The sequence below is a fragment of the Fusarium graminearum genome, chromosome 1 (genome assembly GCF_000240135.3).
Source record: "Fusarium graminearum PH-1 chromosome 1, whole genome shotgun sequence".
Classification (NCBI taxonomy): Eukaryota; Fungi; Ascomycota; class Sordariomycetes; order Hypocreales; family Nectriaceae; genus Fusarium; species Fusarium graminearum.
In genome coordinates, this window is record NC_026474.1 from 11,553,073 (window position 1) to 11,580,364 (window position 27,292).

Here is a 27,292-nt window from a genome sequence, read left to right on the forward strand (position 1 = left end):
CCCGCTTTCTATCGTTATGTAAAACTAAAACCCCTCATTTTGTCCTTTAATATAAGAAGTTCAAGCTCTCAACTTGATTAATTAACATCCATGGACGAACAGAACGCTAAAGAACTACTTCAAACGCTTTGGCGCGAGCCTACGGCAAAGGACTTGGAATGCCTTCTCTGCGGAAGGTCTTTCATGTTTGGCGCCCTGATCCGTACATTCCGTATTGAGCCATGCGGCCCTCACGATCCTGGATACAGTATCGTAGTTCCCACGTCTCAGAAAGATATCGTCTTCTTCGATCGCCACATGGACTGCATCCGCAGTCATAAGACGCCATTTGTGGCAGTCTCGCATGTATGGGATCCTATCATTTCGAAGGTCCAGCAGCAGCAGAACACAGACAGGGATGCCGCAGAAGCAACCAGACGTGCTTTGGAGATCTCAATCAAGATATGTGATGCATTGAAAGGCGCTGGCCATGTCGATGTGGAGCTTTGGTTGGACTACTTGAGCGTACCGCAGTGGTCCACTGCTCTACGAGACAACATCCTCCAAATTATGCATAATCTTTACAATACCGCCGATACTACCATCCTATACTTGAAGGATGTACCCCCAGCCGTGGTAGAATGCCTCTATCAAAACAACAGGTCTGAAGAACGAGTCCGCTCCGTCGTTTCAATTTGCAACTCTACATACTTCAAGCGTGTCTGGACTGCTATGGAGTTTATTAGAAGTGGGAGAGTTCGGATGATGGTGGGTGACTACACGTATCTCGCAGATCTAGATGACCCTGCGTTTCTGTCCCGACTGCACAGCATTTGGAATGAGGAGGCAAGACACTACAAAGTGGTGCAGTTTCTAGAGCAAAAGATGAACATGGGCAAGAATCAGGTGCCTTGGAGCTTAGGGGCTTTGAGCGTTGCCAAGAGACTCAAGAGATTCAACTTTGCATTTGGGACAGTTCTTCTTTGCAAGAGGGGCTGCCGAGACCGGATAGATTTCCTGCATGCACTGTCAGGCATAGTACCAACACAATCTACAATATTGCCCGGCTCGAACTTCAAGGCGGAGTATTACAAGATTGCGTGGAGCTGTTTGAAGGCAAGAGACATGTCTCCCTTGTTGATAACACCTGTCATGGGAGCCATTGAGAGGAGAGGTCCTCGCCATTGGTCCGAGTTTGGATATGAAGATGTTTTCACCTGGTCATTACAAGACGAGACTCATCCTCCAGCCCTGGAACACGACCTCTACTTCAACGATGACGATCGGCTTGTTTCTATGAAACTCCAAACGATAGGCACTGTATCAGTGATTCAGCGCGCCTTTGCTGAAGAACAGCCATTTCTTTCAAGAAGCTTTTCATATGGCGCAAAATTAGCCCTTGAATTTGATGGCCCCAATGTCAAGGACTTTCTTTTGGCTTTGGAGAGAATATAAGGATCAGTAGCACTAACGTCTCTAGCAGATCTAGAAGACAAATGTCAACTGAGTCATCTCCAAGAAGTTCTAAATGGGCTTTACAACAGGTCACATCTACCACGTTGGCCTATCGAAGGCGAAAACAACATTGAATGGCTTGCAAATATCTTGCAACTATCGAATGTTAGGACAGGTCATAACCAATCAATTCTAGCAGCTAACAACGCATTCTTTGGGACCATACACTGTTCACCATACGATTATGTCGTGGGTATCACTTGCTCTGGATGCCTTCGAACATTTGCACATAAAGTTGGAAGCTTCGTTTTACCGACTGAATTGCAATATGCAAAAGCATATCGATTTCCTGGACTCAAATATCGAGTCTCTCTTGAAAATGGAGTAGGAATTCTTGTCAAGAATGGTAAAATTGTTGGGCGCATGATTTGGGCAACACCAGCGTGTCAATGTGAAATAACTGAGACGGTAACTCTGGGGTTGCCTGAGTTTTATCTTCCGGCCCGCTTTGGAGTGAACACTTAATTAGCAAAGTCAATACTTTTACGTTTTATCATGTCTCAATGAATAATTGGACAGGGTACCGAAATGTGTAAAGAGGAATGGCCTGACAAAGGGATCGCCAGTTTTGAGCTACCGTCTTGCAAGGCCACTCAATCTTAATGGATCAGGTGACAGTTTCCCTGGATCCAAGGCGTTATATCGCGTTCAAGAAAATCTGGAGTGACGCGTTTCTACACGTAATCTCCACTGATAGTTAGTTATATGGCACAGATCCTTCCTCTGAAGAGTAAGAGTGATCCTTTCAGCATTATCTTACCCTATACAAGGCAGGCGGGTTGCTAAAAATAATAGGGACCTAAAGCATTATATACGAAATCATTAGTCCACTCTTAGGCTATACATACACTAAGAGTGATCTAATATTTATGTCAGTCACTAAATCAGTACCAGTGTTTATGTAACCCACCCGACAAGGTCGAAGGGTCATCTTATTCTACAGATGAACTACACTTGTCAATACCTAATCGATTGGAGCTATTCATGGAAGTGTCAAGTGTTTTTATAAGCACGATATACTTGTCTCCTGTCTTTCCAATTAATGAGCTATTTAGAAATGCGTTCGACTTGTAACTCCAATCAAATCAAGAGCAAAGAGAAATCCTCAGAAGCACCAACGACGTAGAAGCTCATGATATGGATAGACCTGGTCTATGTCAAAAGCTTCATTTTTCATCCTGGCCAGTGCCCGTCGCACCGCCAACCAAGAATAATAGCCAGCATCCATTCCGCCCTCCTGTGAATGGCAGATAACTTTGCCAACCCATGACTGACACCACTCTTCTTGTTCTTGTTTCGCTCTATCAGCTGCATACTTGTAGTCTGTACTAGATTCTTCTTCCCTGTTTAGAAGGTCATGGATAAAGCGAATGGCGACATCCAACTTCACCCGTACAACAGTCGGCTCCAGTTTGTCCTCGTAGTATGGTGGGCCAACGTCAAGAGCCAAGCCAGCCTCAAAGAGAGGTAAGAAGCTGATTGGATAGCAAAGATGAGACTCGTCGCCTGTTCTAACCAGTAACACGGTACAATGAGACATTACGTGGTTGTGATACTCCTCCTTTTGAGGGCGGTAAGTTACACTCTCCCAATGCCGTGCTGGACGACATAAAGGAGGGATCTCCGCCATAGCCTGATCGTCAACTATCATGTATAGCGCACGAAAAAGAGGACGTATCGTGTAACCGTGGTCGTGAAGCGGCTGAATTCGCCTGCTGGGTATAGGCTGGAAATGAGGTGGCGGTATGGTGTCGGATTTCTGATTTTTCGGATAAAAGTCCACATGATCATCAAGATGTGAAAGTATCGTATGATAGAGATCGATGTGGAATTTCGAAAGCTTTTGAAGTGACTTGAAACTCTGATCAAGATTCATGGGCGCGGCGACAAAGCTCTCTCTCTGAAATGCAGGACGTCCTTCGTGAAGACGAAGCCATTCACGAAACATGAATGTGCCAACCTTTTTGTAGCCATCGTACCCAATATCATCTGCGTCGATATATAACATCACCTCCTTATTTAAAAAGTGTGTGATCTTTTCTGGCTTGATATTGACAAGTGGGGGAAGCTTGACAGGCGGCAGGTCTATGTCACAAAAAGATCTCCATACGACATTGTATTCATCCAAGCGTCGTATTTCCGCGGCTGTGTTTTCAAAAAATATCAACCGTAGTTCTTTGCGGATCAAGTGCTGCATTTCGACCGACAACATGTTCCATGGAGGTGAAATTGTCTTGAGATACTTCGAGTCGTATTCGCAGATGTCAGCTTCTTTAGAGTGGTCGGAACCCACTCTAAAGTCTGGGACAGTCGGATCTTCTGAGTAATCATAACATGTTATGAGATAAGGACAGTAGGCTGAAAATCCGTGATAGCCTTGTATAACTTCCCAAAATGTGCGCACACCGTATTCACAGAGTGACGCCTGTGAAGTATCCATGATGTTTTGTGAAATACGAATGTTAGGAGGAGATAATGGAAACCGATGGCTGCAGATGTTTGAAGGTATTTATAGATAATCAAGTGATGGTATGACTCATAAAGCTTAACATACAAGCTTTTTGCATAACTAACATTTTAGATTGAATGATCTAGAGTATCCTCTAATGTCCAGACTGTGGACTTTATGATTTTCCTTAAACTCAACTTCTCAATTATGCTTTTTATTACGTGTCTTGAATATGAGTCTGGCCAGGTGTCTTCTTTCAATAGGTGGTTGGTAGAGTTCAGCAGATTATCAATTATGTTTCTTCACCAACCCTTCAATTTCATCAGTACCGTGCAACCGGTCCAACCACGGCATGCCTCCAAAATGAACATTGAACCTCTCATGATGTCGATCATGACGATATGCCGCACCTCCGAAGAAATCATAGCCACTATGGACGGTCGCCGTCTCGATGAGCTGCCAGGAAACAAACGCCCACATTGTCAGGATATGAGTCTGCAATAGTACAGGTGGAAGGACAATGGGAATCGTGTTTGCTACAATGTGCTCAACAGGGTGAGCATACTGTGATGCGAATGACACTGGCGCAGTGAACTTGTGATGAATCTTGTGGATGCGGCGATATAGGTAAGGTAAATGGAGAAGTCGATGAGCGTAATAGAATAAAATCTCTCGTGCAATCAGACAGATTAAGAAATGAAGAATAAAATCCTTTGTAGATGGTAACGATGGTGTGATCTGAAAGGCGGAGGATCTGGTTGAGAGAATAGCCGGGGTAACTTGTAGTCCGGTTATAATCAGTTGATTTCTGAAGGAAATAAGGACCGCATCAAAGATTTCAGATGATGTCGGCTGCTTCGGTGCAGGCTGAATCTTGTGTTTTGCAGCAAACGAAGGCGCGAGTCGATCAAGCAAAACAAAGCCGGCAGAAGGAACCCACCAGAAGAGGACCTGGATAGCGAGAGATCCAATGATTTCAACCTTGAAGGTGCCGTATTGAGTTACTACTTGAGCCCAAAGTCCGGACATTTTGGAGTGGCGATGGTGGTGCGGGAGTGAAGTGGATGGACGTATCACGAGATACCGAGCAGATTTATACGAAGACTGATAGGATTAGTTGGGGGGTTTCCATCAGGTCCTCACCCCGCAACTTTGCAGTTCTAAGACTAGTATAGAGTTCGTTTTTAGAAAAGCCTTTTTCCACTTGCCCTTTTGGAGTCTGGGCTAGTGACTAAGGATCAGACCTTGCCGAGGTTCGATTGTCATATGCAAGGACTCAAGTTGCAGTCTTGATGCTGGATGAATCTCTCTGTTCTATTGCATAATGGTTAATCGGCGAGACAAGCTGATGCGTAATGTATTCGTCGGTAAGTGACCGGTTATATTCACCAATTGAACAACAGTATTGGAATGTTGGACTAGGGAGGCACAAAGACAGTGCATCAGAGGATTGTCTCTTACCTCGTCCAGCGTGAGCAGTGTTCTTCAAGACAACTTAGTAGAATCCGCACCGTTATAGTTGAATCGTTAGATGAGGTCATGAAGAGGGCGAAAGAGCAGGGTCGACTATTAACCAGCAAGAATGTATCTGCTTCAATATGGAGCCGACACGAGACGAGCTGGAATATCTCTTCAAAGGAACAGTTAGAGACGTAGGGAGGAAGACCAACCAGTCATTACGCGAAAACCAGAGTGATATGATGGCGCTCAAAGAAGTCAACGACACAGATAAGGAACGCATCGATCTCGAGGATTCTACCAGACAGCAGACGGGGGACAATACGAAGACGACGGTTCCAGTGAGCGATGTTCAAAAGCCACTAGAAGTACAGAGATATAATTCTGTGTCACGAGCATTGTCTGTGTTAATACTGTTCACGTATCATTTAGAATAATCCGATACCTGCGTCATTGCGCCCATTAAGTGGTGTGCATTTTAGCTCTGCAACTAGTTACAGAGCTATTGTTTCAGTTTTGCCTGCTACTGTTGCTAAAATAAACACAAGCATTGAGAAACAAGGTTCATTTATATCTCAAAAGGTGATAATGATAAAGTTCAATGCGTATCATAACTTTAATAGAAAAGGTCGGATTGCGGGCGCATAGCTGAGCTACGAGGCAGTGGTGGTAATAGATTAATATTAACCCTACCAATGGGTAAGAAATAACACATTAATGCAAGGCCCGTTGGAGCAGATAAATTATCAGCAATAGCCATAAAAAAGAGTAAACTATCTTATTGTAAATTGTCCAAACATTGACTTACGAAACAGTTGTTTGCAATGGCTTCCAAAATACCAATCATCCTTAACAGGGAGATTACAAAGGCCACAAAGGATACCAATCTGTCGCTCAAGAGTATACTCTTGCTTCTGGCAAGTTACATCTGCTGTCCAATATCCTCTACTTACTAACATGTTGGCAGTCCATCAATCTAATCTACTTTGCCCAAGTGGCCAATGTCGTTGGCTCAGGAGCTTTAACACGGGATATTGCAGCCACGGTAGGCGACTCCTCCGATTCAGTTTGGTACACGCAGACCCTCGCAATCTTCACAGCCATACTTGGCATTCCCGTCAGCCAAGCTGCCGACCTCTGGGGCCGCAAGATATTTCTCGTCATATTGACCACCTGTGGTTTTATCGGTTCTCTCATCATAGCCGGTGCCAATTCCCCATGTTTAACTATCACTGGTTTTGCCGTGACAGGTGTATCTTACGGTGCTCAGCCTCTGCTCCATGCAATTGTGTCAGAGGTCTTTGCGAGAAAATATCGTCCTTGGGCACAGTCTAGCGTAAATGTTGCTGCGTCGTTGGGAGCGATCATGGGGTTGTTAGTTGGAGGTGCAGTCACGAGAAATGAGAATCATGTTGGGTTTCGCGTGTATTGGTATATAGTAGCTGGTTTGTATGCCGTCGCTACTATCTCGGTACAACTATTATACTCGCCTCCCCCAAGAGCACTGCAACTTGTTTTTAGCTTCCATGAGAAGTTGCGTCGCTTGGATTGGCTTGGATATGGCTTCTTGATACCTGCCCTTGTCCTCTTTTGCATGTCCCTCACATGGATTCAGAATCCGTACTCTTGGACTGACGCGCATGTCTCGGTTACATTTACAACCAGCTTGTGCTTTACTGTCGGATTAGTTGCCTACGAAACGATGGTGAAGAGAGATGGTATGTTTCACCATCGTCTTTTCAAGGACAGAAACTTCCCATTGGCTCTTGGCTGTATCTTCGTTGAAGGGATGGTATTCTTCTGTGCCAACGACTACTTCGCGTTTCAAGTTAGTATGTTCTTCTCACAAGACAGCCTGATAACTGGCGCACATTACTCCGTTGCCTTTGCGGCTCTTGGCATATCCGCCATTCTCTCTGGTCTCTGGTGCTCAAAGACGAAAGCTGTGCGCATACCTACCATCGCCGCCTTTTCTTCTTTTGTGGTCTTCAATATCTTGATGGCAACCATGTCTAAAGAAACAACCAGCAGTCAGATATGGACCTTTCCCATCTTTCTAGGGCTTGGATTGGGTATATGTCTGCCATCACTCGTCACAGCAGCCCATTTCGCAACCCCCCAAGAATTGGTCGCCATCACTTCGGGTCTCATGATCTCTTTGAGAAGTTTGGGAGGTTCCGTTGGTCTTGCTGTTTACAGTGCCGTCTTTCATCACGGGTTCTCATCTAGCCTGGGCCCTCAAATTGCTGGCGCAGTTTTGCCACTCGGATTCCCAAACAAAGAACTGCCTCAACTTATCTCTGCATTCGTCAGTAACAACGAAACGGCGATAAAACTAATCGATGGAATTTCACCTGAAATTATAGAAGCTGGTCATGAAGGTCTTCTCGAAGCATACAGGGTTGGCTTTCGAGGTGTCTGGGTAACTACAGCTTCTATATCATTTGTTGCAATCATTGGTAAGTGGAACACAGTCCAGAAAATTGTTAAATTAGCAACTAATACATCCTCAGCCGCATCATTCCTCCGCAATCCAACAGATAACTTTACCGCAGAAGTTGATGCACCCATTGTTATAGTTACTGAGGCTCAGGAAGAGATGCAAGGGTCAACAGTCACTCTAGCCAGAATGTCATAAGTAATGGACACTACTATCTACATTGCATTTGCTCATAAAAATGATAACACGTACTACTGATATGCTTCAAGTACATAACCAAATGGAATCTACAGTCGTGGCCGTGTCGGGTCCAAAAGGAGCAAAGGTTGGAAAGACTTTGAGGCTACAGATTAGGTAGCAGCAATTTGAAAGTCTTTAATTGTCAGTCATTTTACTAGATATCACGTTAGAATGAATAAATCAACAAACAGAAGGAACAAATCAACTGACAACTTGTTATTCTCCTCCTCCACCGCCGCCATCACCACCACAACCTCCATCGCCTCCACTAAATCCAGCTCCTCCGCCTCCGCTTATGTCATCATTTCTTCCTGTCCTCCGTATGACTCTCCGTTGTCTCACTGCGTTTACCCCATTGACTATACTCGACAGGTTAGTCCGCCCGATGTCTGGAGGAGCAAGCTTGGCCGCGCACGGAACGTATTCTGTGAACCATTGATCAACTAACGTTCCTCTCTCGGTGCATTCCAAATATCTGTCTTTCCACTCCTCCTTTGTATATTTCAGTAACACATCACCTGCTCCTGCGCCTGGTGTAGGGTCCGGCTCCACGACCCAATTCGCTTGCTCGCAACAGAACGCCCAGTAATGTGCCGGGTAGAGTCGGTGGGTGTGCCAAAGGAAATCTATCTGTAGAGTCGGGGGAAGCAACTTGGTGAATCGTGGTCCGACATGTTTCGTTGTTGAGTGGCAGCCTGACCTAGACATGGGTTGATTATTTGGATCAAGTTTCGACTCGTACCGGCCACATTTGCCTTTCTTCCACAGAACATGACCGACTAGACCCATATAGTTTTTGTAATCTCTCACGTGTTCGTTCAAAGTATCAACAAACTCTGGTAACGTGTTCTTCGCATGTACCATAACCTTCCAGAATGACATCTGCTGTTCTAGTTCAGCTCGTAAATCTTGGAGTACCGGCCAGGGTCGAAGTCCACAAGTTGCGTTGAACTGTTCATGCTGACTTTGATTCCGGCAACGCTCTTCAACACGCTGAGTTCTTATCGCCGTGTATGCTTCAATGCCCCAGACTCTGAAGCCTTGCTCTGGAACAGCGGTTCGACAACGAAGCCAATCATGCATAATCACGACACGAAACTCCTGGTTCTTTGATTTACCCGGAGCTTTCGTATCGGTTGGTGTAGTCCATCGTGACTTTGAACTGGGAGACTGAGATGCATCTCTACCAAGTACCGAGGAAACAACCTTGGAAGCCCGCTTTGGTTCCCAAGGAGGAGAAGACCACAGTTGGTATGGCAGGTTTGGACCTGGACAAGCGGCACGATCAGGTGTATTGGATTCTGACCACTGTTTCCTGCTTTTCTTTGGATACCACTCTCCTGAAAGTAACTTTGTCATTGGGAAGTGACGATGACGGAGGCCAAATATACCATCCAATACTGTGGAGCGGTTGTCATAGATGTAGTGGTGAAAACGCGACGGCGAAAGCATGTGCAGGTACATGATAAGTGCAACGTCCCTACCAGCGTTGGTTATCGACTTCCATGTTAGACGACGTCTGCATACCATGGTGGTGGAATGTCACTCGGACAATACCCTCGTAACTCGATCATTCGGACGTAGACGATATATCTCCATTCTGAGTATGCCAATGTCTCATCGCTGATGTAGCCATTATCGTCACCCAAATGTGTGATAACTTTTATGAATATATCAATAAGTTCGAGATGTTGCTAGACTGAATATGAGCCGGGAGAGACTCTGAAACAATGGGTACTCAACTTACTGTTGCAGCATCTCCCAAAGAAATAGGTTTTTTAGACCACGGGTCATCGAAGACGGTTGCGAACTCCATACTCTACTAACACAGTTGTAAATACTAGTCGGAAATTGAAACATTACTTTCAATGCGAGATGGAGCGTACACTCTGTTATATGGTACTCAACGAGGCTGTGCAATCATTGTTGTTACTTGGCAGATGGTTACAGCTAGCCAAGGCAATTTTTGGCCAGTGAGTGTATGAGATTGACGAGGGCGGAATTGTTCCGAATAGCACATGACTGGATGCAGATAATTCTTGGCATTTCTGGTCATCTGTCCATTTGGATTAAGCCTCGCGGCATACGCTTTGGTGTTTCCACCTGCCATGATGTGGTGTCTCACAGTTCAGACTTCATACTGCTATAGATTGCTGCAATTACCTGATTCATTAATTTAAAAAATTAAATACATTCTCCAATAAATTGCTTATCGGCAGAATTACAATTACCGCGCTGCTTTTTATTAACGAATGTCGATTGTGGGCGCTCTCTCCTGCATAAAGTTGGCCCTGACTGTGAAACAAGTGTAGATGACTTCCTACACCATTCTGAGGCTCTCTATATCATGCCTGATCTCTGTTGTAATGAAATCAATCGATCCATTACTGAATTGATGAAAAACCTTGAAAATGTAAAAATTGATAAAACGTGTCTCGAACGGGGATTGAACCATCGCAGTTGAGTGAAGCGGGGCAGAACGATATCGGAGCTTGACCATGTCTGATAGGAGCTGCTCTCGTTCCAAACGACAGTATCCAAAACCATCATTATTGAAATTTAAATAAATTTGACATCAATTGGTACTTCTTGAACACTGCTCCTTAAAAACCCGACCTTCCATCTTATGCTATCGCGCCTTTTGCTGCTATCATCATGAGTGTCCAAAAACATAGTTGTGCTTAGTCATCCCCTTTTCACCCCGCGCCCCACATTCTTGCTCCGATCCAGAAATTTTCCCTACCTCTGACCTCATCGCACAAATCCAGCAACAACTCCACGATACCTCAATACATCCCAGCCCAAAAAATGAGTGGAAAGCCAGAGCTCGGACTCCTCGGTGGTGGCCAACTCGGCCGAATGCTATGCGAGGCCGCATCACCCCTCGAAGTTGAAATCGCCATCCTCGATGCTCAAGACGCCCCAGCCAAACAAGTCTCCCGCAGCAAGTACCACGTCGACGGATCTTTCAAGGACCCCGCCAAGATCAGGGAACTTGCCTCGCACTGCAAGGTCCTCAGTGTAGAGACGGAACACATCGAGACTGCCGTTCTCGAGGAGCTGAGCAAGGAGGGCAAGGTTGTCGTCTACCCTTCATGGAAGACATTGCGTCTTATCCAGGACAAGTATGAGCAGAAGGATTATCTTGGCAAGCAGGGCATTCCCATCGCTGAGCAGGTCGCTGTCCAAGCTTCGGGTAGTGATGACATGCGCGCTGCTCTCAAGGACATTTCCAACAAGTACGGTCTGCCTTTCATGCTCAAATCGCGAAAGGATTCTTACGATGGACGTGGAAACATCAAGATCGCCAATGATAACGACATCGAGACAGCCGTGACCGAGTTTGGAAACCTACAATGCTATGCCGAAAAGTACGTCCCCTTCCAGCGTGAGCTGTCCGTCATCGTCATCCGCACAGAGGACGCCGATGGTAAGACAAAGCGTCTGGTGCCATACCCCGCCGTGGAGACTGTCCATGAGGACAATGTCTGTTCGCGCGTGTACATGCCTCCACGCGACACCCCCGATGCTGTATCCAAGCGTGCCCAGGAGGTTGCTGTCAGTGTGGTTGAGAAGCTCTGGGGACGAGGCGTTTTTGCTGTTGAGATGTTTGTCACTGAGAACAATGACATTCTCGTCAATGAGATTGCTCCCCGACCTCACAATTCTGGACATCTCACAATCGAAGCAGTGCCCTACATGTGAGTTTCCCTAGTCCCATCCATATTATTTTCTGTAATACGAGCTAAATATCCCAGGTCTCAGTACAAGGCCCAACTTACATCCATCCTCGACGAACCCCTCCCCGAAACGCTCGAGCCCCACGTCTCGTCCAGCATCATGATCAACATCCTCGGCGGTGCTTCACCAGAATCTCATATCCCTCTGGTCAACAAGGCCAAGTCCATGTTTGCCCCTAAGATTGGTGTCTATCCTCATCTTTACGGCAAACAATCCAAGCCCGGGCGCAAGATTGGTCACATCACTCTTACTGGCCTCGAGGGGACCATCAAGGATCTCGAAAAGTTTGCGCAGCCACTCGTCCAGTTGGCGGCTGATATGCGCCAAGAGAGAATTGAGGCGAAGAGCAAGGCTATGAGACCTGAGCAAGCTGTTGTCAAGACTGCAAAGGACCCATTGGTTCTTGTTACCATGGGTTCTGACTCAGATCTCCCTGTTCTCAAGGCTGGTCTTGATATTCTCACACAGTTTGGTGTCCCTTGGGAGGTTGATATTACTTCTGCACACCGAACGCCCGTCAAGATGGGGGATGTCGCTGTTGCTGCTGCTGATCGTGGCATCAAAGTGATTATTGCTGCTGCTGGAGGAGCTGCTCACTTGCCAGGCATGATCTCGGCTTACACGCCTCTGCCCGTCATCGGAGTTCCCGTCAAGGCTACTCATCTCGACGGAATGGATTCCCTTCTCAGCATCGTCCAAATGCCTGTAAGTTTCAATGTCTTTTCTTTTTCAGTCTGCACAAACTGACACTTAGCAGCGAGGTGTTCCAACTGCCACCGTGGGTATCAACAACTCCACTAACGCTGCCCTTCTTGCCATCCGCATCCTCGGTGCTTTCATCCCTGAATACCTGGAGAAGATGAAGGGATATCAAACAGACATCGGAGAGCAGGTCAACGGTAAGGCCACTCGTCTGAGAGAATCAGATGTGGAATCCTATCTCGCCCAAATGAAGAAGGGTTAGAGGTACGAGATCACTATCCTCCCGTGACGTATATTGAGACGAAAATAGTAAAGCAATTAGACTCGAAGTTATCATTGGAGTTTTGATGATGTTGTCTCTGTAGAAAAGGTGTTTTGGAATCGTATAGACTTTGGCTTTTAAAAACATGTAGTGATGTGTTATTATGATATTTGTGCTTATTGAGCAATTATATATGTGCTGACGAGTAATCCTTATTAGTGAAAAAATTGATGCAATTATAAATCGCCTTCTTCTTCAAGACAATATGATCGCAATACTTACGGGGGTCGTCTGCATAGAAACATTCAACGTGACGGTGCCTGGCAAATTTTATTATCATTATGGGATCAGCTACCAGAACACATTCATTCTTACGATACCAGGATCCTTGGCCGTAAGAAGTACAAGATCAGTAAGTCATTTATGTCATTGGAACTACAGAGTATACTTCCATGACTACGTAGTGCTTGGATTTATACGGATATCTCGGCATTTAGTGACTCGGTAGTTGAGTTCTTCCTATCTACCAGACTACGGATAGTCATGCCGGAATCTAACCAAAATAACTCGTGTGATGAATTAATTCATCTCGTCTTGGTCAATGCAGCGTTCGCGTGACAGTGGAGACTGTCTTGACCCAAAAGTTCCAGCACATCATTTAAGTAAATTTATCTGGAACAACGGAACATGTCATCTTCGGGCCGTCGGCAACGGATACTACCATCCGTCACCACCATAAATGGCATCAGATCAGATGGCTGTCGAATCGCATTATGATGGCCGATCGCAAAACGCAACTTGTTTCATTGGAAACCGATTTTTGTTTATCCACCAATCCACTAACCCTGTCGAGAAATATATCCGAGCACCAGATCCCCTGAAACAACCAAGGACAAGTTATTATGAGGCGACGCAAGGTGGATAATTCATGCATGCATGGGCTATACAGTCTACTTCAATAGTTAGATAAATACTCAACAAGGTGCTGTTTACCAGATCACTCAAATCCAGTTCATCGACAAAGACAAAATGCGTGCCTCTCTCGACTCAAGCCTTCTTCTCATCCTCGCCAATGCTCTGACGGCAAAGGCACAGGCCCAGTCATGCCCCGATGTTCACATCTTTGGCGCCCGTGAGACATCCGTGGCACCTGGTTTTGGCTCAACTGGCGCACTGATCGACATGATCAAGGCTGATCACCCGGGGGCTACTTCAGAGGCCATTGACTATCCTGCTTGCGGCGGCCAGGCGTCTTGTGGCGGCGTTGAGTATGGTGTTTCGGCCAAGCAAGGTACTGAGGCTGTTACCACTGCTGTCAACGAGCTCAATAAGAGGTGTCCCAATACCAAGATTGTCATGATTGGTTACTCCCAAGTATGATAACGACTCTTCAATCCCAGTCATGGTGCTAATTCTCTTGTGTAACAGGGTGGTCAGATCATGGACAATAACATCTGTGGAGGACCAGACAGCGGGGCTTCAATCTCTGCTTCTAATGTTCCTCTCTCAGCAAGTGCAGTTGAACAAGTGAAGGCCGTCATCATGATGGGCGATCCCCGATTCATCCACGGTCTGGCTTATGGAGTCGGGACCTGCGACGCTGGCGGCGTAAGTCATGCAAAGACAAATACTCGTTACAAAGAGGATGAAGCTAATTGTCGACAGTTTGATGCTCGACCCGAAGGTTTCGTCTGCCCCAACGCGGGCAAAATCCAGAGCTACTGCGACTCTCAAGATCCCTACTGCTGCAATGGTAACGACGCTGCTCATCATCAGCAATACGTGAATATCTACGGAAAGGAGGCCTTGAAATTTGTCAACTCTAAGCTCTAGGGTGCAGCTGGAGGAAATGCCGCAAATACAGGAAACAACGGAAACACGGGTGGAAACTTTGGGGGTAACTTCGGCCAGGGTGGTAACTTTGCGAATGCTGGCAACGCGCAATAAGTGCTAAGAATAGACGATAAAACACACATATTCATTCTACATTTAAGTTTCCAACATATCGCCCAGAACCTTACAAACCGCATCCCCAACTTCACTGCACATCGCACTTCCTCCAAGGTCCTTTGTCCTGATCTCCAAGCCACCACCATCCTTGGTATCGAGAACCTTTGCAACAGCCTGTTCAATGGCATCCGCTTCCTTCTCCAACAGAAATGAATAGCGAAGCATCATAGCCAGACTCAAGATCTGCGCCACGGGATTTGCAAGGTTCTTGCCTGATATGTCGGGGGCACTCCCATGAACGGGCTCGTATATCCCTTTGCAAGATCCTTCTCCAGGGACGCCAGCAAGACTCGCGCTAGGAAGAACGCCAAGTGTACCTGTTATACCGCCGGAGATATCAGAAAGGACATCTCCAAAGGTATTATCGGTATGGATGACACTGTTGTTAAACCGTTTAGGGTCAAGCACCATCAGCATCGCCAGACTGTCGGCGAGTTGATGCTTCAGGTCAATGTCTGTGAGCTCTCGATTGAAGATGTTCGTTGTCGCGCGTCTCCAAAGTCTCCCACTCGCGAGGACATTTGCTTTATCGGCGCTCCAGACAACCGGTTTGCTTCCGTTGTTCGCCTTTTCGCTGCCCGCATGCAAGATCCTCGCAACAGCAGCACTCACACGGGCCAACCTCTCAACCTCCGATCTCGAATAAATCCAAAGATCGGAAGCTTCATCCTCACTCTCTTCTTTCTTTCCAAAATACGCACCGCCGCAGTTTTCCCTTACAACGATGAACTTGGTCCCTGCCACGAGCTCAGGCTTTATTGGTGATGCACTGACAAGAGATGGTACTAGAATCTCGCATGGACGCAGGTTGGCAAAAGCATCGAGGCGCTGACGGAGCCGCAACAGGCCAGACTCTGGTGTTGGCTCGGCTCCTGCCCACTCTGGACCACCGATACTGCCGAAGAGTACGGCGTCACTAGCCACAGCTTTTTCAAGAACAGATTCTGTGATTGGGGTTCCGTACTTGTCGATACTGCAGCCGCCGCAGATGTCCACATCTCTTTCGAAGTGGATGTCAGGTCGACTGGCTTCTATCACGTCGAGGACTTTTAGAGCTTCAGTCATAATTTCTGGGCCGACATGGTCTCCTGGTAGGACAAGAATTCGGAATGTCTTGATTTGGGACATGGTCAATACGATCAAGTATCAGTTGTGTGGTTGAGGATTGATGAGGGGAATTGGTGAAACGAGGTTTGATGTCTCGGTAGTCAAGAACGTTTGACAGAATAGTTGATGATGGATGCTGGGTTCTCTCATCATGCGATATCTCGAAGCAAGATCAGACTACCGACTTCGGAGTTCAGAATATCTCCGGTTATCGCCAATAGTGTTCCTGTGATAGATTAAAATGCAGCCAAGAGAAAATGTTATTCCTGTGACTGATTGTTTTACCCCGCTCTCGGATGTTAACTTGAACATTGGCTTCCGTAATGGATGGATAGGGGTGCAATTAACAAAATGCGGGGGGACACCAGTCTTGCAACGTGAGCAAAGACGACAGAAGAAGGAACAAACTCGACAGAAGCCATGCATAAAATCTCGCTTTCCTAAAAAAAAATTCCACACATTTTATTCCCCCAATCTCTTCATACACAATAGCAACATGACAGGACGACTTCAAGGGAAGACAGCGATCGTGACTGGCGGTGCATCAGGCTTTGGCAAAGGCATCGCTACCAAGTTTATCGCTGAAGGCGCCAACGTCGTCATCACTGATCTCAATGAGCAACACGGCCAGGCTGTCGCTCAAGAACTCAACTGTGTTTTTTCACGTGCTGATGCTACGAGTCCAGATGATTGGCGTCATGTTCTTGAATTTACTCTGGAAAAGTTCAACCAGCTCGACATTGTGGTCAACAATGCTGGCGCTGCATATCCAAAGAAGCCCACTGAGCAGGTCACTGACAAAGACTTTGATCTCGTCATGAACGTCAACGTCAAGAGTGTTTATCACTCAACCAATGTACTTCTGCCTTATTTTCTTGGTGGCGGCCGACCTGGATGTTTTATCCAGGTTGCTTCGACGGCTGGCATCAGACCGAGGCCAGAGCTGACATGGTACAATGCTTCCAAGGCGGCTGTCATCAATGCTACCAAGACCATGGCTGTTGAGTATGGACCCAAAAAGATTCGCTTCAATTCTGTCTCTCCCGTTGTTGGAAGCACTGGCATGCAAGTACTCTGTCTCGGCTTTTTTGAGAATCTGCTTGCTAACTGGTATGCGTAGGACACATCTTTTTATCGGAAAGCCGGATACCGAAGAGAACAGGGCGGGTTTTGTTTCCACTATTCCCATCGGCAGACCATCCACGCCAAGCGACGTTGCCAATGCTTGCTGTTATCTAGCTAGTGATGAGGCTGCATTTATAACTGGTGTTGACTTAGAGGTGAGCGTTTTCTGTGATAATTGACTCCGAGGCTAACTTGGCTATCTAGGTTGATGGAGGCCGATGTGTGTAGGCAAACGATTCTCAACTTGGATTTGAAGGGATTAGCTGAAGGAATTGACATTTTGTCCTTTTCATAGATGATCTACAATTAAATGTTTTGTATGAATTATAACATACTTGCTTAATCAACTTGCAACAATTAAATGTATCGATTTCCACACATCTTCAAAAGAACATTGTCTCTGGAGTTTGTTTCCTTCCTAGGCTAGCGGGTAGCAGAAAGGTTGGCCTCTCAAGTCTTAGGGTATAAAATAAGTAGTCTAAGAAGCTGGCCTAATAAGTTTATCTCTTATGTTCCTAACGGTCAATTTTTCTGATACCCTGAGGCTAGGTTCTACAGTCACGCCAGTGCGATTGTAGTACAGGACTGCCTACCATTCGCCCTCTCCATTATCAGAATCCGTTTCCGATTTGGATAAATGGATCCATCTAGCTAGATCCCTTTAGGAAAGGAATCTAAAGTCGTTATGGGACACGTTCTAGTCGCATTGCACTGGTGCGGGGGAAATGATTCCTGTGACAGTTTATCAATGTCTGTGATTGGTCGGCATGCACCTTTGAAAGAGGCACAAGGTGATGGACAATAGCGACAGACAAGCGTATTGATCACATCAGCCCATATTAAATATTTGGACAACAACTTGTAAAGTTTTATTATCAGTCAAGTCAAGTCGAGCAACATATCACCCGATAACATAATGGCCAATCCTTTTCAACGCCCATTCCAACTCGAGAACGAGTCCCTCTTCCATTGCACGTCTCTGATCAATGGAGACTTCGTATCCGCCAAGGAGGGTAAAACCTTCAACGTTGTTGATCCGGGATCCGGAAAGACGTGGGCATCTTGTCCAGATTGCACAGCGTCAGATGTTGATTCCGCTGTTGCGTCCTCATATGAAACATTCAAGACTTACTCAAAGACGACGCCACGGTTCAGAGCACAGACTCTGATGAAATGGCACAACCTGATCCTTGCCGCCCGTGAAGATCTAGCACGCATTCTTGTCCACGAGACAGGAAAGACACTCGTGGAAGCGCGAGGTGAAATCGATTATGCCCTTACCTTTGTTTGGTGGTTCTCTGGAGAGGCTGATCGGGCGCATGGTACTTCAATGAGCTGTGCTATCCCTGGTCGGCGCGCGGTGACCATTAAGCAACCTATTGGTGTTGCCGCCGCCCTTGTCCCATGGAATTTCCCAATCGCCCTTGCACTACGCAAGGCTGCTGCTGCTTTGGCTGCAGGATGTACCATGGTCGTCAAGCCTTCTCCAGAGACACCTTTGACATGTGTTTCAATTGCACACCTCGCTTTGGAAGCCGGGTTTCCTCGTGGAGCTCTGAACGTGGTGACGACATCACTGGAGAATACACCAACTGTGGCCGAGGCTCTGTGTTTGGATGCGCGGGTCAAGAAGGTGAGCTTCACAGGCAGCACGAGGGTTGGAAAGATCATCGCCAGCTTTTGTGCGCCGAATCTCAAGAAGACAACCTTTGAACTAGGGGGTAACTGCCCATTCATCGTGTTTGATGACGCAGATGTCGGCCAAGCTGTATCTCAACTCATGCCTCTGAAATGGCGACACGCTGGGCAGGCGTGCATCACCTCCAATAGGGTTTTCGTGCATAGCAGCATCTACGACACGTTTGTCGAAAAGGTCGTACAAGAAACTCGTGGATTGAAACTAGGACACGGTATGGAGGAAGGCAGCACTATGGGCGCGTTGACAACTCCACGGGGGCTCGACAAGGCAGAAGAATTGTACCAAGACGCCATCAGCAAGGGCGCAAAGACTGTCCTCGGTACTGGAAAACGTGAAGAAGGACAAGGTTACTTCATGGCGCCTACGATATTGACTGAAATGGAAGACGACATGCTCATGACGCACGAAGAAATATTCGCGCCTGTTCTCGGATTCTACCGCTTCGAGAGTGAAGAGGAGGTTGTGCAGAGAGCGAATGACACGCCTCTGGGATTAGCAAGTTACATCTTCACCAAGAATGTCGATAGACTATGGCGATTGTTCGAAAATCTGGACGCAGGCATGATTGGTCTGGTAAGTCTTTACTTTAGAAATCACGCGTTGAATTTGAAGCTGACTTTAGTACAGAACGCGGGCAACAGCTCATCTGCCGAAGCTCCATTTGGCGGCATCAAAGATAGTGGGCATGGCAAGGAAAGTGGAAAGGATGTCGCGATTGATGAGTTCTTGATCACAAAGACTGCGACGTTGACGATTGATGGACATTATTGACGCGTTCTGAGCTGTCAACAACACGATGGACAAAAAGCGCCACGAGGAGTGATTAGTCAGTAAAAGGGGTACATGTCGCCAGGGCTTGAAACAGTGTAATTAGAAGCACACAATAATAGACGAGATTAAATGACGTCAAGTGTCTTTGTACAGCCAACATTTCTATCGTCGAATTCAGAGATCATCTACGGTACATATTGTGCACGTGCGAGTAGAGTGATATATGTATTCAATTGACTTTTGTAGATTTCTATCACTATTGTAAATTTAATCAATATGGATGACAACCCAGAGTGAGTGCAGTTATCCCCCATCGGGCAATGTCGCGTGTCGTTGGCAGTCTCTTGTTCTTCCGTAAAACGAAGTTCATGTCAATCATGAGATGAATATTCTCTGTGAGTGTTAGAGTAATTACCACAAACCAGTTTCGCTTTCCAACTAGACATAAAATAATATTCAACAATTCAAGAGTAATACAGACTTCACCTTTAACTGATGTCGTTTATGAATCTTGGTATTCCCTCTGTAAGTTTGCTCTGGAATCTTGGTCTAGGGTGGTGACCCATATTCATCATCCGTACAGATAAGATAGCGTTATCCTTATCACCTCTTATCTTCAATGACAAGGTTCTCGCTGATAAAGAATGCGGGGAAAGAATCCAGAGTTGCCCGATCTGAACCATTCCCAATGGGGAAGGGAATCAAATCTTCCTCGATGTTACCATGATAGCCGTTTATCACTGCGATAAGCAGCATGTCGCCCATGTCGCGTCATATCTTTTCCTTGCTCCATAACAGCGCAAAAGAGGAAGGGGATCTAATATTCCCAAGTCACAATATTAATCTCAATATTTCTCAGTAATGCCGAGGTCAAAACTCAATCTTCCACGGGGCAAGCCGCGAGGTTTACGCCGAGATCGGGACTGTCGGACCTGCAAGGTTCGAGGAGTCAAGTGTGATCTGAATAGACCTCGATGTCTCCCTTGCGTCGAATCTGGTCTGGAATGTGGGGGCTATCCTCAGAGAGTCGTTTGGGCGGCGAACCCTGTTGCGACACCAGTCTCTAGACTGTCTTTGCCATCTCCTGTCGAGCAACCGACTGAGCCAAGGCGCGGTTTATCTGATGAAGCAAACATACCATCATCAGCCGAGTTAAGAAACCCAAGTTCTATATCTGTGAATGATGGCAATGACTTCACCCAGAATTCATTGGCTGCAGATCAGCCTCATATTGTGGAACATCTTCTCGCCTTTGGTCACAGCCTAAAAGTGGCAAGCTTGGCATCTGGTGATAACACAAACAATTTTCAAACCCCATCATCAGACCAGGGATTGAGGCTCATTGCCCAAGTCGACAACTTTCTGCAAGCAAGGATCAGGAGACGCAGAAAATCAGATTCTAGTCCAACCTCGCATCCATCAACCTTAGCCTTCTCCGCTGCGGAATCCATCCTTCCTCAAGATGTGGATAACGAGGACATATTGGTCTATCACCGCCTCGAAGCACTCAAGAGCCTCAGTCAAGCACTCAATACGGCCGATCCGGCTGCTTTTCTGGGCATCGCCGTCTTTGCCTTTTTCGAGGTTGTGATGGATGGCGTCTTTGGTGAATGGGACTGCCACCTGCGTGGTGCGCGGTCTCTTCTCGATTATCACTGTCAGAACAGTGACGAGTTCCAGCAACTATCCAACAATTTCATCGGATTTGAACAAATCGTTGCATATTTCGGCTGGTGGGACACAATTGGTGCGGTTGTCAGGCAATCGACCAACAGGGCTGTTGGAGACCAGGAAGGTCTCATCTTCGACGATTGGCATCGCAATACTCTCACGAAAGATTTTCTTGACATGGTTGGGTGCCCGAATGAAACATTCTGGCTGTTCGTATCACTTGCAAAAGGAAACAAGACGGATAATCTTAGCGAGATGCTTACTCAAGCCATGGCTCAGCTTCTCAAACTGGGCATGGACACGACTGAGCGCGGAAAGTGTATGGATACATACAGATGCGCGGCAGTGATTGCTCTCCTCTCATGGAGAATTCCAGAAACCAAAGAAACGCTACCTTCTGAACCTTCTGGGACAACATTGACATTTGCTGTTGATAGGATTTGTCAAATCATTGACTCAGGCCGTCCAAAATCCACACTCTATGTCCACATGGCTACACCTGCTTACTTGGCTAGCATGTGGGCCAGTTCGCCTAATCATTGCAAGACGTTGCGGAACTACTGGAAGAATTGTCAAATGGGAGATATTCCCCGTTACTTGGGTGCACAGTTGAGATGCGAGGAGACATGGCGAGACATGGGGCTAGTATGAACAAATAGCAAGCTTCGCCACTAGTCTGGTAATGGACGAAAGCAGCTGCGAGATACTTGTTCAAATGCGCCGATAGGATTATATAAATGCACCGAAAATATTTTAAATGCGCCGATAGGATAGAAATACGATTTCGCTTATTCCTGTTTCAAACAATTAACTCATTCCTTCTATGTAACATTCGTCTACGGATAAGCCAATAGACATACAACGTCACAATTAACATTCGAAATAAGCTATAGACCCCTGTAGCTAGCCAGACGTATTTAATAACCGTCTGCTACGAAGACAGCACAAGAATTACTCATTACAATTCATCAGTCTTTAAAGGTCTACAATATGCGTCTTGCTTTGTCTCTACAATATGTGTCAGGCTTCTTGCAGTTAGCAACTTGCATACTGAGCCCTTTACCACCTGACTACAAAAACGCAGCCGCTCAATGGGCGTTTTTGTCATACAAGAACCCTTCACTAGCAGTTCTACCCGGCCATTTTAATCGCTCAGTCTTTGTTCCATTTACTGACAGTGAGGTTTCTGATCCCTCGCTTGCTAAAGAGTAAGTTGTTGTTCAATCGACCCTTTCAACGTTACCCAGCTAACCGCAAGTGCTCGATAGCCTCGACTACATCAATTCAACAAACTTTGTGGCCTATGATGAAAGGTTCTTCGATCTTCTTGGGCCAGATGCCAAGATACGTAAAGTACATCAGCTCCCCTTCCAAACCCATGAAGCACCCTGTTACAATCCTGTAACCAAGGATCTCTTCTTCATTGAGTGGGGACCGCCTGGAGGTGACAATGGGTTCCATGATTGGCAATATCTGTTGAACACTGAGACGCACAAACTGCGTAAGATCAAGACAGACCCTCCAATTCACAATGTTCATGGTTGCGCGGTCTATGACGGAGACTACTTTGTCATTACGGATGGCAGTAGCAACGAGACTGCTTCTCTCAACAAGATTACTCCCGAGTTAAAAAAGACTACTCTGCTTAACAATTACTTTGGATTACCATTCTCGGGATTCAATGATATGGATGTCGACGACGAGGGTAACTTCTGGATAACTGATGATCATTATGGATTTGTAAGTTCTTCTAGTAACTCGAAAGGAGAAACAAACTGACAAAAGTTGCTTAGGGAGCTGGAGTTGTTAAGTATACGCCACCAACGCTGTCGACTGTTTATTTCGTCAACAAAACCACGCTTCGACCCCGGCCTTTCCATACCACCAACGGCCAAGCAAATGGCATCACATTCCACAAGGGACAAGACAGAAAATGTACAATCTACATCTCCAACACAGCAGCATCCCAGCCTGGACCTGCTCCCCACAAACTCAACTCTTTCGGTCCCCGAAAGCTCACATCATTCGATGTGTCCTATCCTGGGGCTATTACAACGAACAAAAAACTGTTGAGCGTTCCAATCGCCTTTGTGTACGATGGAATTAAAGTCTCTAAAAACGGTTGGGTGTTTGCGGGTTCTGGTAATGGAGTGGATGTAATTGACCCGCGAAGTGGTGAGGCAGTAGGAGTAATTCGTGTGGGTGGTGGTGAGTTTATTGCTGTTAATGTGGCATTTGTGGAAAAGGAAATGTGGATTGTTGGGGCAGGAGGTATTTGGCAAGTGACAGGCTTTAAGGAAACTCTAGCTAGAGGCTTTTAGATAATACCAATTTCTGTCTCGGCCAGATGGGGAACTTGAGAGGGCCTTTGTGCATCATTACCGTGATCATATCAGCCACAAGTTCAGTGATGAGGCAAATTAGAAAAGAGGTAGCATCCTATTTGAATCTCCTGTTACTAATTAAGCTGCTGCCCTAACTTAAATGCTATCTCCTCCATCCAGTCTTAGCGCCATAAAGAAGAAGTCAAATAGAAGCTTTCCAGATAATGCTAACGAGCAACTGACAAGTTGTGCGGGTTGATCCGAGGTGTAATATTGGTATATAACAAAAGAAAGAAAGTAAAAAGAGCGATAAAATTAACCTCCGCGTCCAAATGCAGGATAAGTAGGTGTGCTGGAATCACAAGCAAATCTAACAAAGTATTTGCTCGATGACCCAGAGTCATTAACAATTACAGTACCGTCCGGAGCTGTAACAGTAACTATCATAGAGTAGTCTCCCTGAGCATTGGCCCAGAAAACTCGGAATGGCGTGTAAGTGCCCGCTGTTAGCTGCATCTTGAGGGTCTTAGAGGTGGAAGGCCCTGATGAAAAGTCCTGCTCCAGATCTGCATTGGCGCGTGTCCATGTTGACAAAGCCTTATTACCATACCAAACCAGTGTAACCTCATCTGAGTATGGGACAACAACAGAGTAAGTACCATTGATTGGCGCATATAAGAATGCCCGATGGTTAACAGCCTTGTACTGCCATGTCTGACTTGGTGAGCCAGGATAAATAGCCTGAGCAGGGCCTGAATTTCCTGCTTTGACTCCTCCTGGTTCTGTAATGCCGATGGAATTCGTAATGCCAGTGTAAGTCGGTGTCGCTGTGCCAAAGTATGCTACGTTGAGGGAAGAATAATTGGGCGGATCAGCGTTATAGTACGAGTTGGTATAGATGGCGTATTCCAGACCACCATTGTTACATGACTGATCTGCAGCCTTTGTTCCAACTGGGGGAGCGACGACAACTACAGTGGCAGTCTGCCCGGCGGAAGCAGGTGTCCCAGTGGATGTGCTCTGGATTGAGACAGTGCTGGTATAGCTAGTTACAGTGGTGTATGGTTGGGGTTTTTGCATAACCACTGTAGCAACGCCACCCGGAGACGTTGGTGATATGGTAGTGGTACCACTTGACGAGAAGGAACCCCAGGTTGTAGTGGTTGTGTAGGACTGAGGTAAGTTAACAACGACAGTACCTGGATCGCCTTGGTTCGCTGGTGCCATTGTAGTGGTACTAGCTGCTGCGTAGGTACCCCAGCTTGTGGTAGTCGTATAGGACTGGGGTCGTTTAACAACGACGGTTGCAACGCCACCCTGAGAGGCTGGCGACAAGGTGGTAGTACCAGTTGTTGAGAAGGAACCCCAGGTTGTCGTAGTCGTATAGGACTGGGGTAAGTCTACGATAACAGTACCTGTACCGCCTTGGCTCGCTGGTGCCATTGTGGTGGTTGATGCTGCTGCAAAGCTGCCATAGCTTGTTACAGTCGTATATGGCTGGGGCCGACCTACTACAACAGTAGCAACACCACCTGGAGATGCTGGTGCCATGGTGCTTGTTACAGCTGTTGTATACGTACCATAACTGGTAACTGTTGTGTAGGACTGAGGTAGATCAACCTCGACAGTGCCTGTCTGTCCTGCGACAGAAGGTGGATATGTTCTGGTGTTGGCTGCAGTAAAAGTGCCATAGCTAGTTACTGTAGTGTAAGGCTGAGGCAGATCAACCTCGACAGTGCCTGGCTGTCCAGCAATAGAAGGTGGATATGTTCTAGTGCTGGGTGCGGTGAAAGCGCCATAGCTGGTGACTGTTGTGTAGGACTGAGGTAGGTCAACCTCGATAGTGCCTGTTTGTCCTGCAGCAGAAGGTGGGTATGTTCTAGTGCTGGCTGCAGTGAAAGTGCCATAGCTAGTTACTGTAGTGTAAGGTTGAGGTAGATCAACCACGACGGTAAGAGTTCGGCTAGACCCATCACCGCTTGCAGTTCTTGTAGTGGCCACTGTGACACTTCCATATCTGGTGGTAGTCACGTAATACTGAGGATCAAACACAATCACGGTGCCAGTTTGACCCGGAGTGGATGGAACTATGGTGGTTGTAGATTCAGCCGTAACGCCTCCGTATGACGTGATAGTCGTATATGGCTGCTTTGCTACAACTAAAACAACACCTGTCTGGCCAGGAGAAGGAGGAGGCGAGGTGTATGTAGCATCGGTTGAGACGGATCCGTACGACGTAATGGTTGTATATGGCTGCGGTCTGAAGACTACTACAGTGCCAGATTGACCTGGAGTAGATGGGGATATGGTAGATGTCGATGCAGCTGTGTATTCTCCAAAGGAAGTGACGGTCGTCCACTGGTATCCCTGGTACACAATAACAGTTCCCGTTGCGCCTGGACCAGTTGGATATATAGTGTTTGTAGATGCTGCGGTGTCACTTCTATAGGAAGTAAACGTGACCCATGGATCTGGCTGATAAACCACGACAGTACCTGTTTGGTCTGGGGAGGATGGGGAAATAGTCTTCGTAGATGCGGCTGTGATTGTTTGGTCATATGAGCTGACTGTCACCCATTTATCTGCCATATGTATGACTACTGTGCCTGTATGATCAGATGCAGAAGGCCACATAGTCGTTGTATAGTCAGATGAAGCGGCATCGTCATAAGAGGTCGTGGTCTCCCATTCGTATGGATCATAGATAACAACAGTACCAGTCTCTCCAGGACCTGTGGGAGGTATTGTACTCGTGACTGCAGCTGTGATTGAACGATCATAGGACGTTACGGTTACGTATGGAAACGATGGGCTCGGTACCACAACAATCACCGTTCCAGGGCTAGATCCTGACGGGGCCTTAGTGATGGTGGAGGTACCGGTGTCTGTGCCTGTACTTGTGATGGTGGTATAGTCGATTGGGGAACCAGGATCTGAAGAAACGGCAGAGCCATCTTGCGAAACGGTAGAAATTTCGGTCTCGGGAGGAGATAAAGCCAAGGTCGGATCTTGGGAAAGAGGAGCGTTTGTATCGCCTTTCTTGTAACCTTGCATTCTGACAATGACGGTCACTATGTCGCATGGATTTTCGGTAGGCAGAGTGGTTGTCTCGGGCGCACTGATTATACGGTCGGTCGACGATAATATAGTTACATGGCTTTCCACCATGACAGTCCCACATGACAGGCCTCGAGAGTCCGAGAAGGGAATGTTGTATGTAGTGTTTGCTTCACCATGTCCATAAACAGGGGTGGTGGCAGTGTATGTTGCATCAGTTCGCACGAGAAATGTACTACGATCATTAGCTAGAAGAAGCAGATGATAAATCCATACATCTCATACCTTATTAGAGTATCATACTGTGTAGATGATCCTATGACAATCTCGATGGGCTGTGTCTGAGCGTCCCGTTTGCCTAGTAAAGTTGCATTGGATGCTGTGCCCAAGAAGGCTAGGACCCAGAAGCCCAACATGAAGCGAAGCGACATGATAGAGGAGCTCAGGGAACAAGATTATTGACGGTTAACAAGAAAATAAATGAGAGTCTTGCGGGTTTAGTAAAATAATTGAAGAAAAAAAATAGAAGAAGAAGATAAGAAAATGACACAATGTGAGTAAATATACCAGAGAGAAATCTGAGAAAACGAGGCTGACATCTTACTTTCATCTCGAGATACCATCGGCAGAACTTATTTTGTTCTAGTTCATCCGCCTCTTTTCATCTTGGTTGAAAGCAATGATGCGTGGAATTTTCCGTGGGCTGTCTAGTGCGGTTCCGGTGTTTACAAAAAGATTCGAG

At 46.5% G+C, this 27,292-nt stretch overlaps 13 protein-coding genes across 13 annotated transcripts; 8 read left to right on the forward strand and 5 right to left on the reverse strand.

Moving 5' to 3' along the window:
* Positions 1-90: 90 nt before the first annotated feature.
* On the forward strand, positions 91-1,434 carry FGSG_10664 (uncharacterized protein; the record flags this gene model as incomplete). Its single annotated transcript, XM_011321371.1, has 1 exon — positions 91-1,434. The coding sequence occupies one exon, from the start codon at positions 91-93 to the stop codon at positions 1,432-1,434; it is 1,344 nt and encodes a 447-aa protein (XP_011319673.1).
* Positions 1,435-2,599: 1,165 nt separating this feature from the next.
* FGSG_10665 (uncharacterized protein) lies at positions 2,600-3,934 on the reverse strand (the record flags this gene model as incomplete). Its single annotated transcript, XM_011321372.1, has 1 exon — positions 2,600-3,934. One exon carries the CDS (start codon positions 3,932-3,934, stop codon positions 2,600-2,602), a length of 1,335 nt encoding a protein of 444 aa, XP_011319674.1.
* Positions 3,935-4,231: 297 nt separating this feature from the next.
* On the reverse strand, positions 4,232-4,972 carry FGSG_10666 (uncharacterized protein; the record flags this gene model as incomplete). The annotated part of the gene is made up of 1 exon (XM_011321373.1): positions 4,232-4,972. One exon carries the CDS (start codon positions 4,970-4,972, stop codon positions 4,232-4,234), a length of 741 nt encoding a protein of 246 aa, XP_011319675.1.
* A 569-nt stretch (positions 4,973-5,541) lies between these two features.
* FGSG_10667 (uncharacterized protein) lies at positions 5,542-8,039 on the forward strand (the record flags this gene model as incomplete). The annotated part of the gene is made up of 5 exons (XM_011321374.1): positions 5,542-5,742; positions 6,369-6,775; positions 6,923-7,119; positions 7,231-7,860; positions 7,915-8,039. The coding sequence occupies 5 exons, from the start codon at positions 5,542-5,544 to the stop codon at positions 8,037-8,039; spliced, it is 1,560 nt and encodes a 519-aa protein (XP_011319676.1).
* A 258-nt stretch (positions 8,040-8,297) lies between these two features.
* Positions 8,298-10,191, reverse strand: FGSG_10668 (uncharacterized protein; the record flags this gene model as incomplete). Its single annotated transcript, XM_011321375.1, has 4 exons — positions 8,298-9,561; positions 9,609-9,775; positions 9,829-9,900; positions 10,015-10,191. 4 exons carry the CDS (start codon positions 10,189-10,191, stop codon positions 8,298-8,300), a joined length of 1,680 nt encoding a protein of 559 aa, XP_011319677.1.
* A 698-nt stretch (positions 10,192-10,889) lies between these two features.
* FGSG_10669 (uncharacterized protein) lies at positions 10,890-12,786 on the forward strand (the record flags this gene model as incomplete). The annotated part of the gene is made up of 3 exons (XM_011321376.1): positions 10,890-11,782; positions 11,840-12,527; positions 12,580-12,786. 3 exons carry the CDS (start codon positions 10,890-10,892, stop codon positions 12,784-12,786), a joined length of 1,788 nt encoding a protein of 595 aa, XP_011319678.1.
* Positions 12,787-13,815: 1,029 nt separating this feature from the next.
* Positions 13,816-14,619, forward strand: FGSG_10670 (acetylxylan esterase 2 precursor; the record flags this gene model as incomplete). Its single annotated transcript, XM_011321377.1, has 3 exons — positions 13,816-14,160; positions 14,215-14,394; positions 14,452-14,619. The coding sequence occupies 3 exons, from the start codon at positions 13,816-13,818 to the stop codon at positions 14,617-14,619; spliced, it is 693 nt and encodes a 230-aa protein (XP_011319679.1).
* Positions 14,620-14,775: 156 nt separating this feature from the next.
* On the reverse strand, positions 14,776-15,861 carry FGSG_10671 (3-isopropylmalate dehydrogenase; the record flags this gene model as incomplete). The annotated part of the gene is made up of 1 exon (XM_011321378.1): positions 14,776-15,861. One exon carries the CDS (start codon positions 15,859-15,861, stop codon positions 14,776-14,778), a length of 1,086 nt encoding a protein of 361 aa, XP_011319680.1.
* A 538-nt stretch (positions 15,862-16,399) lies between these two features.
* On the forward strand, positions 16,400-17,256 carry FGSG_10672 (uncharacterized protein; the record flags this gene model as incomplete). The annotated part of the gene is made up of 3 exons (XM_011321379.1): positions 16,400-16,968; positions 17,024-17,183; positions 17,233-17,256. 3 exons carry the CDS (start codon positions 16,400-16,402, stop codon positions 17,254-17,256), a joined length of 753 nt encoding a protein of 250 aa, XP_011319681.1.
* A 688-nt stretch (positions 17,257-17,944) lies between these two features.
* FGSG_10673 (uncharacterized protein) lies at positions 17,945-19,498 on the forward strand (the record flags this gene model as incomplete). The annotated part of the gene is made up of 2 exons (XM_011321380.1): positions 17,945-19,300; positions 19,355-19,498. The coding sequence occupies 2 exons, from the start codon at positions 17,945-17,947 to the stop codon at positions 19,496-19,498; spliced, it is 1,500 nt and encodes a 499-aa protein (XP_011319682.1).
* A 276-nt stretch (positions 19,499-19,774) lies between these two features.
* On the forward strand, positions 19,775-21,820 carry FGSG_10674 (uncharacterized protein; the record flags this gene model as incomplete). The annotated part of the gene is made up of 3 exons (XM_011321381.1): positions 19,775-19,791; positions 19,968-20,023; positions 20,358-21,820. 3 exons carry the CDS (start codon positions 19,775-19,777, stop codon positions 21,818-21,820), a joined length of 1,536 nt encoding a protein of 511 aa, XP_011319683.1.
* Positions 21,821-22,159: 339 nt separating this feature from the next.
* On the forward strand, positions 22,160-23,490 carry FGSG_10675 (uncharacterized protein; the record flags this gene model as incomplete). Its single annotated transcript, XM_011321382.1, has 3 exons — positions 22,160-22,377; positions 22,438-22,909; positions 22,963-23,490. The coding sequence occupies 3 exons, from the start codon at positions 22,160-22,162 to the stop codon at positions 23,488-23,490; spliced, it is 1,218 nt and encodes a 405-aa protein (XP_011319684.1).
* A 318-nt stretch (positions 23,491-23,808) lies between these two features.
* FGSG_10676 (uncharacterized protein) lies at positions 23,809-26,981 on the reverse strand (the record flags this gene model as incomplete). Its single annotated transcript, XM_011321383.1, has 3 exons — positions 23,809-25,001; positions 25,074-26,785; positions 26,836-26,981. 3 exons carry the CDS (start codon positions 26,979-26,981, stop codon positions 23,809-23,811), a joined length of 3,051 nt encoding a protein of 1,016 aa, XP_011319685.1.
* Positions 26,982-27,292: the final 311 nt, after the last annotated feature.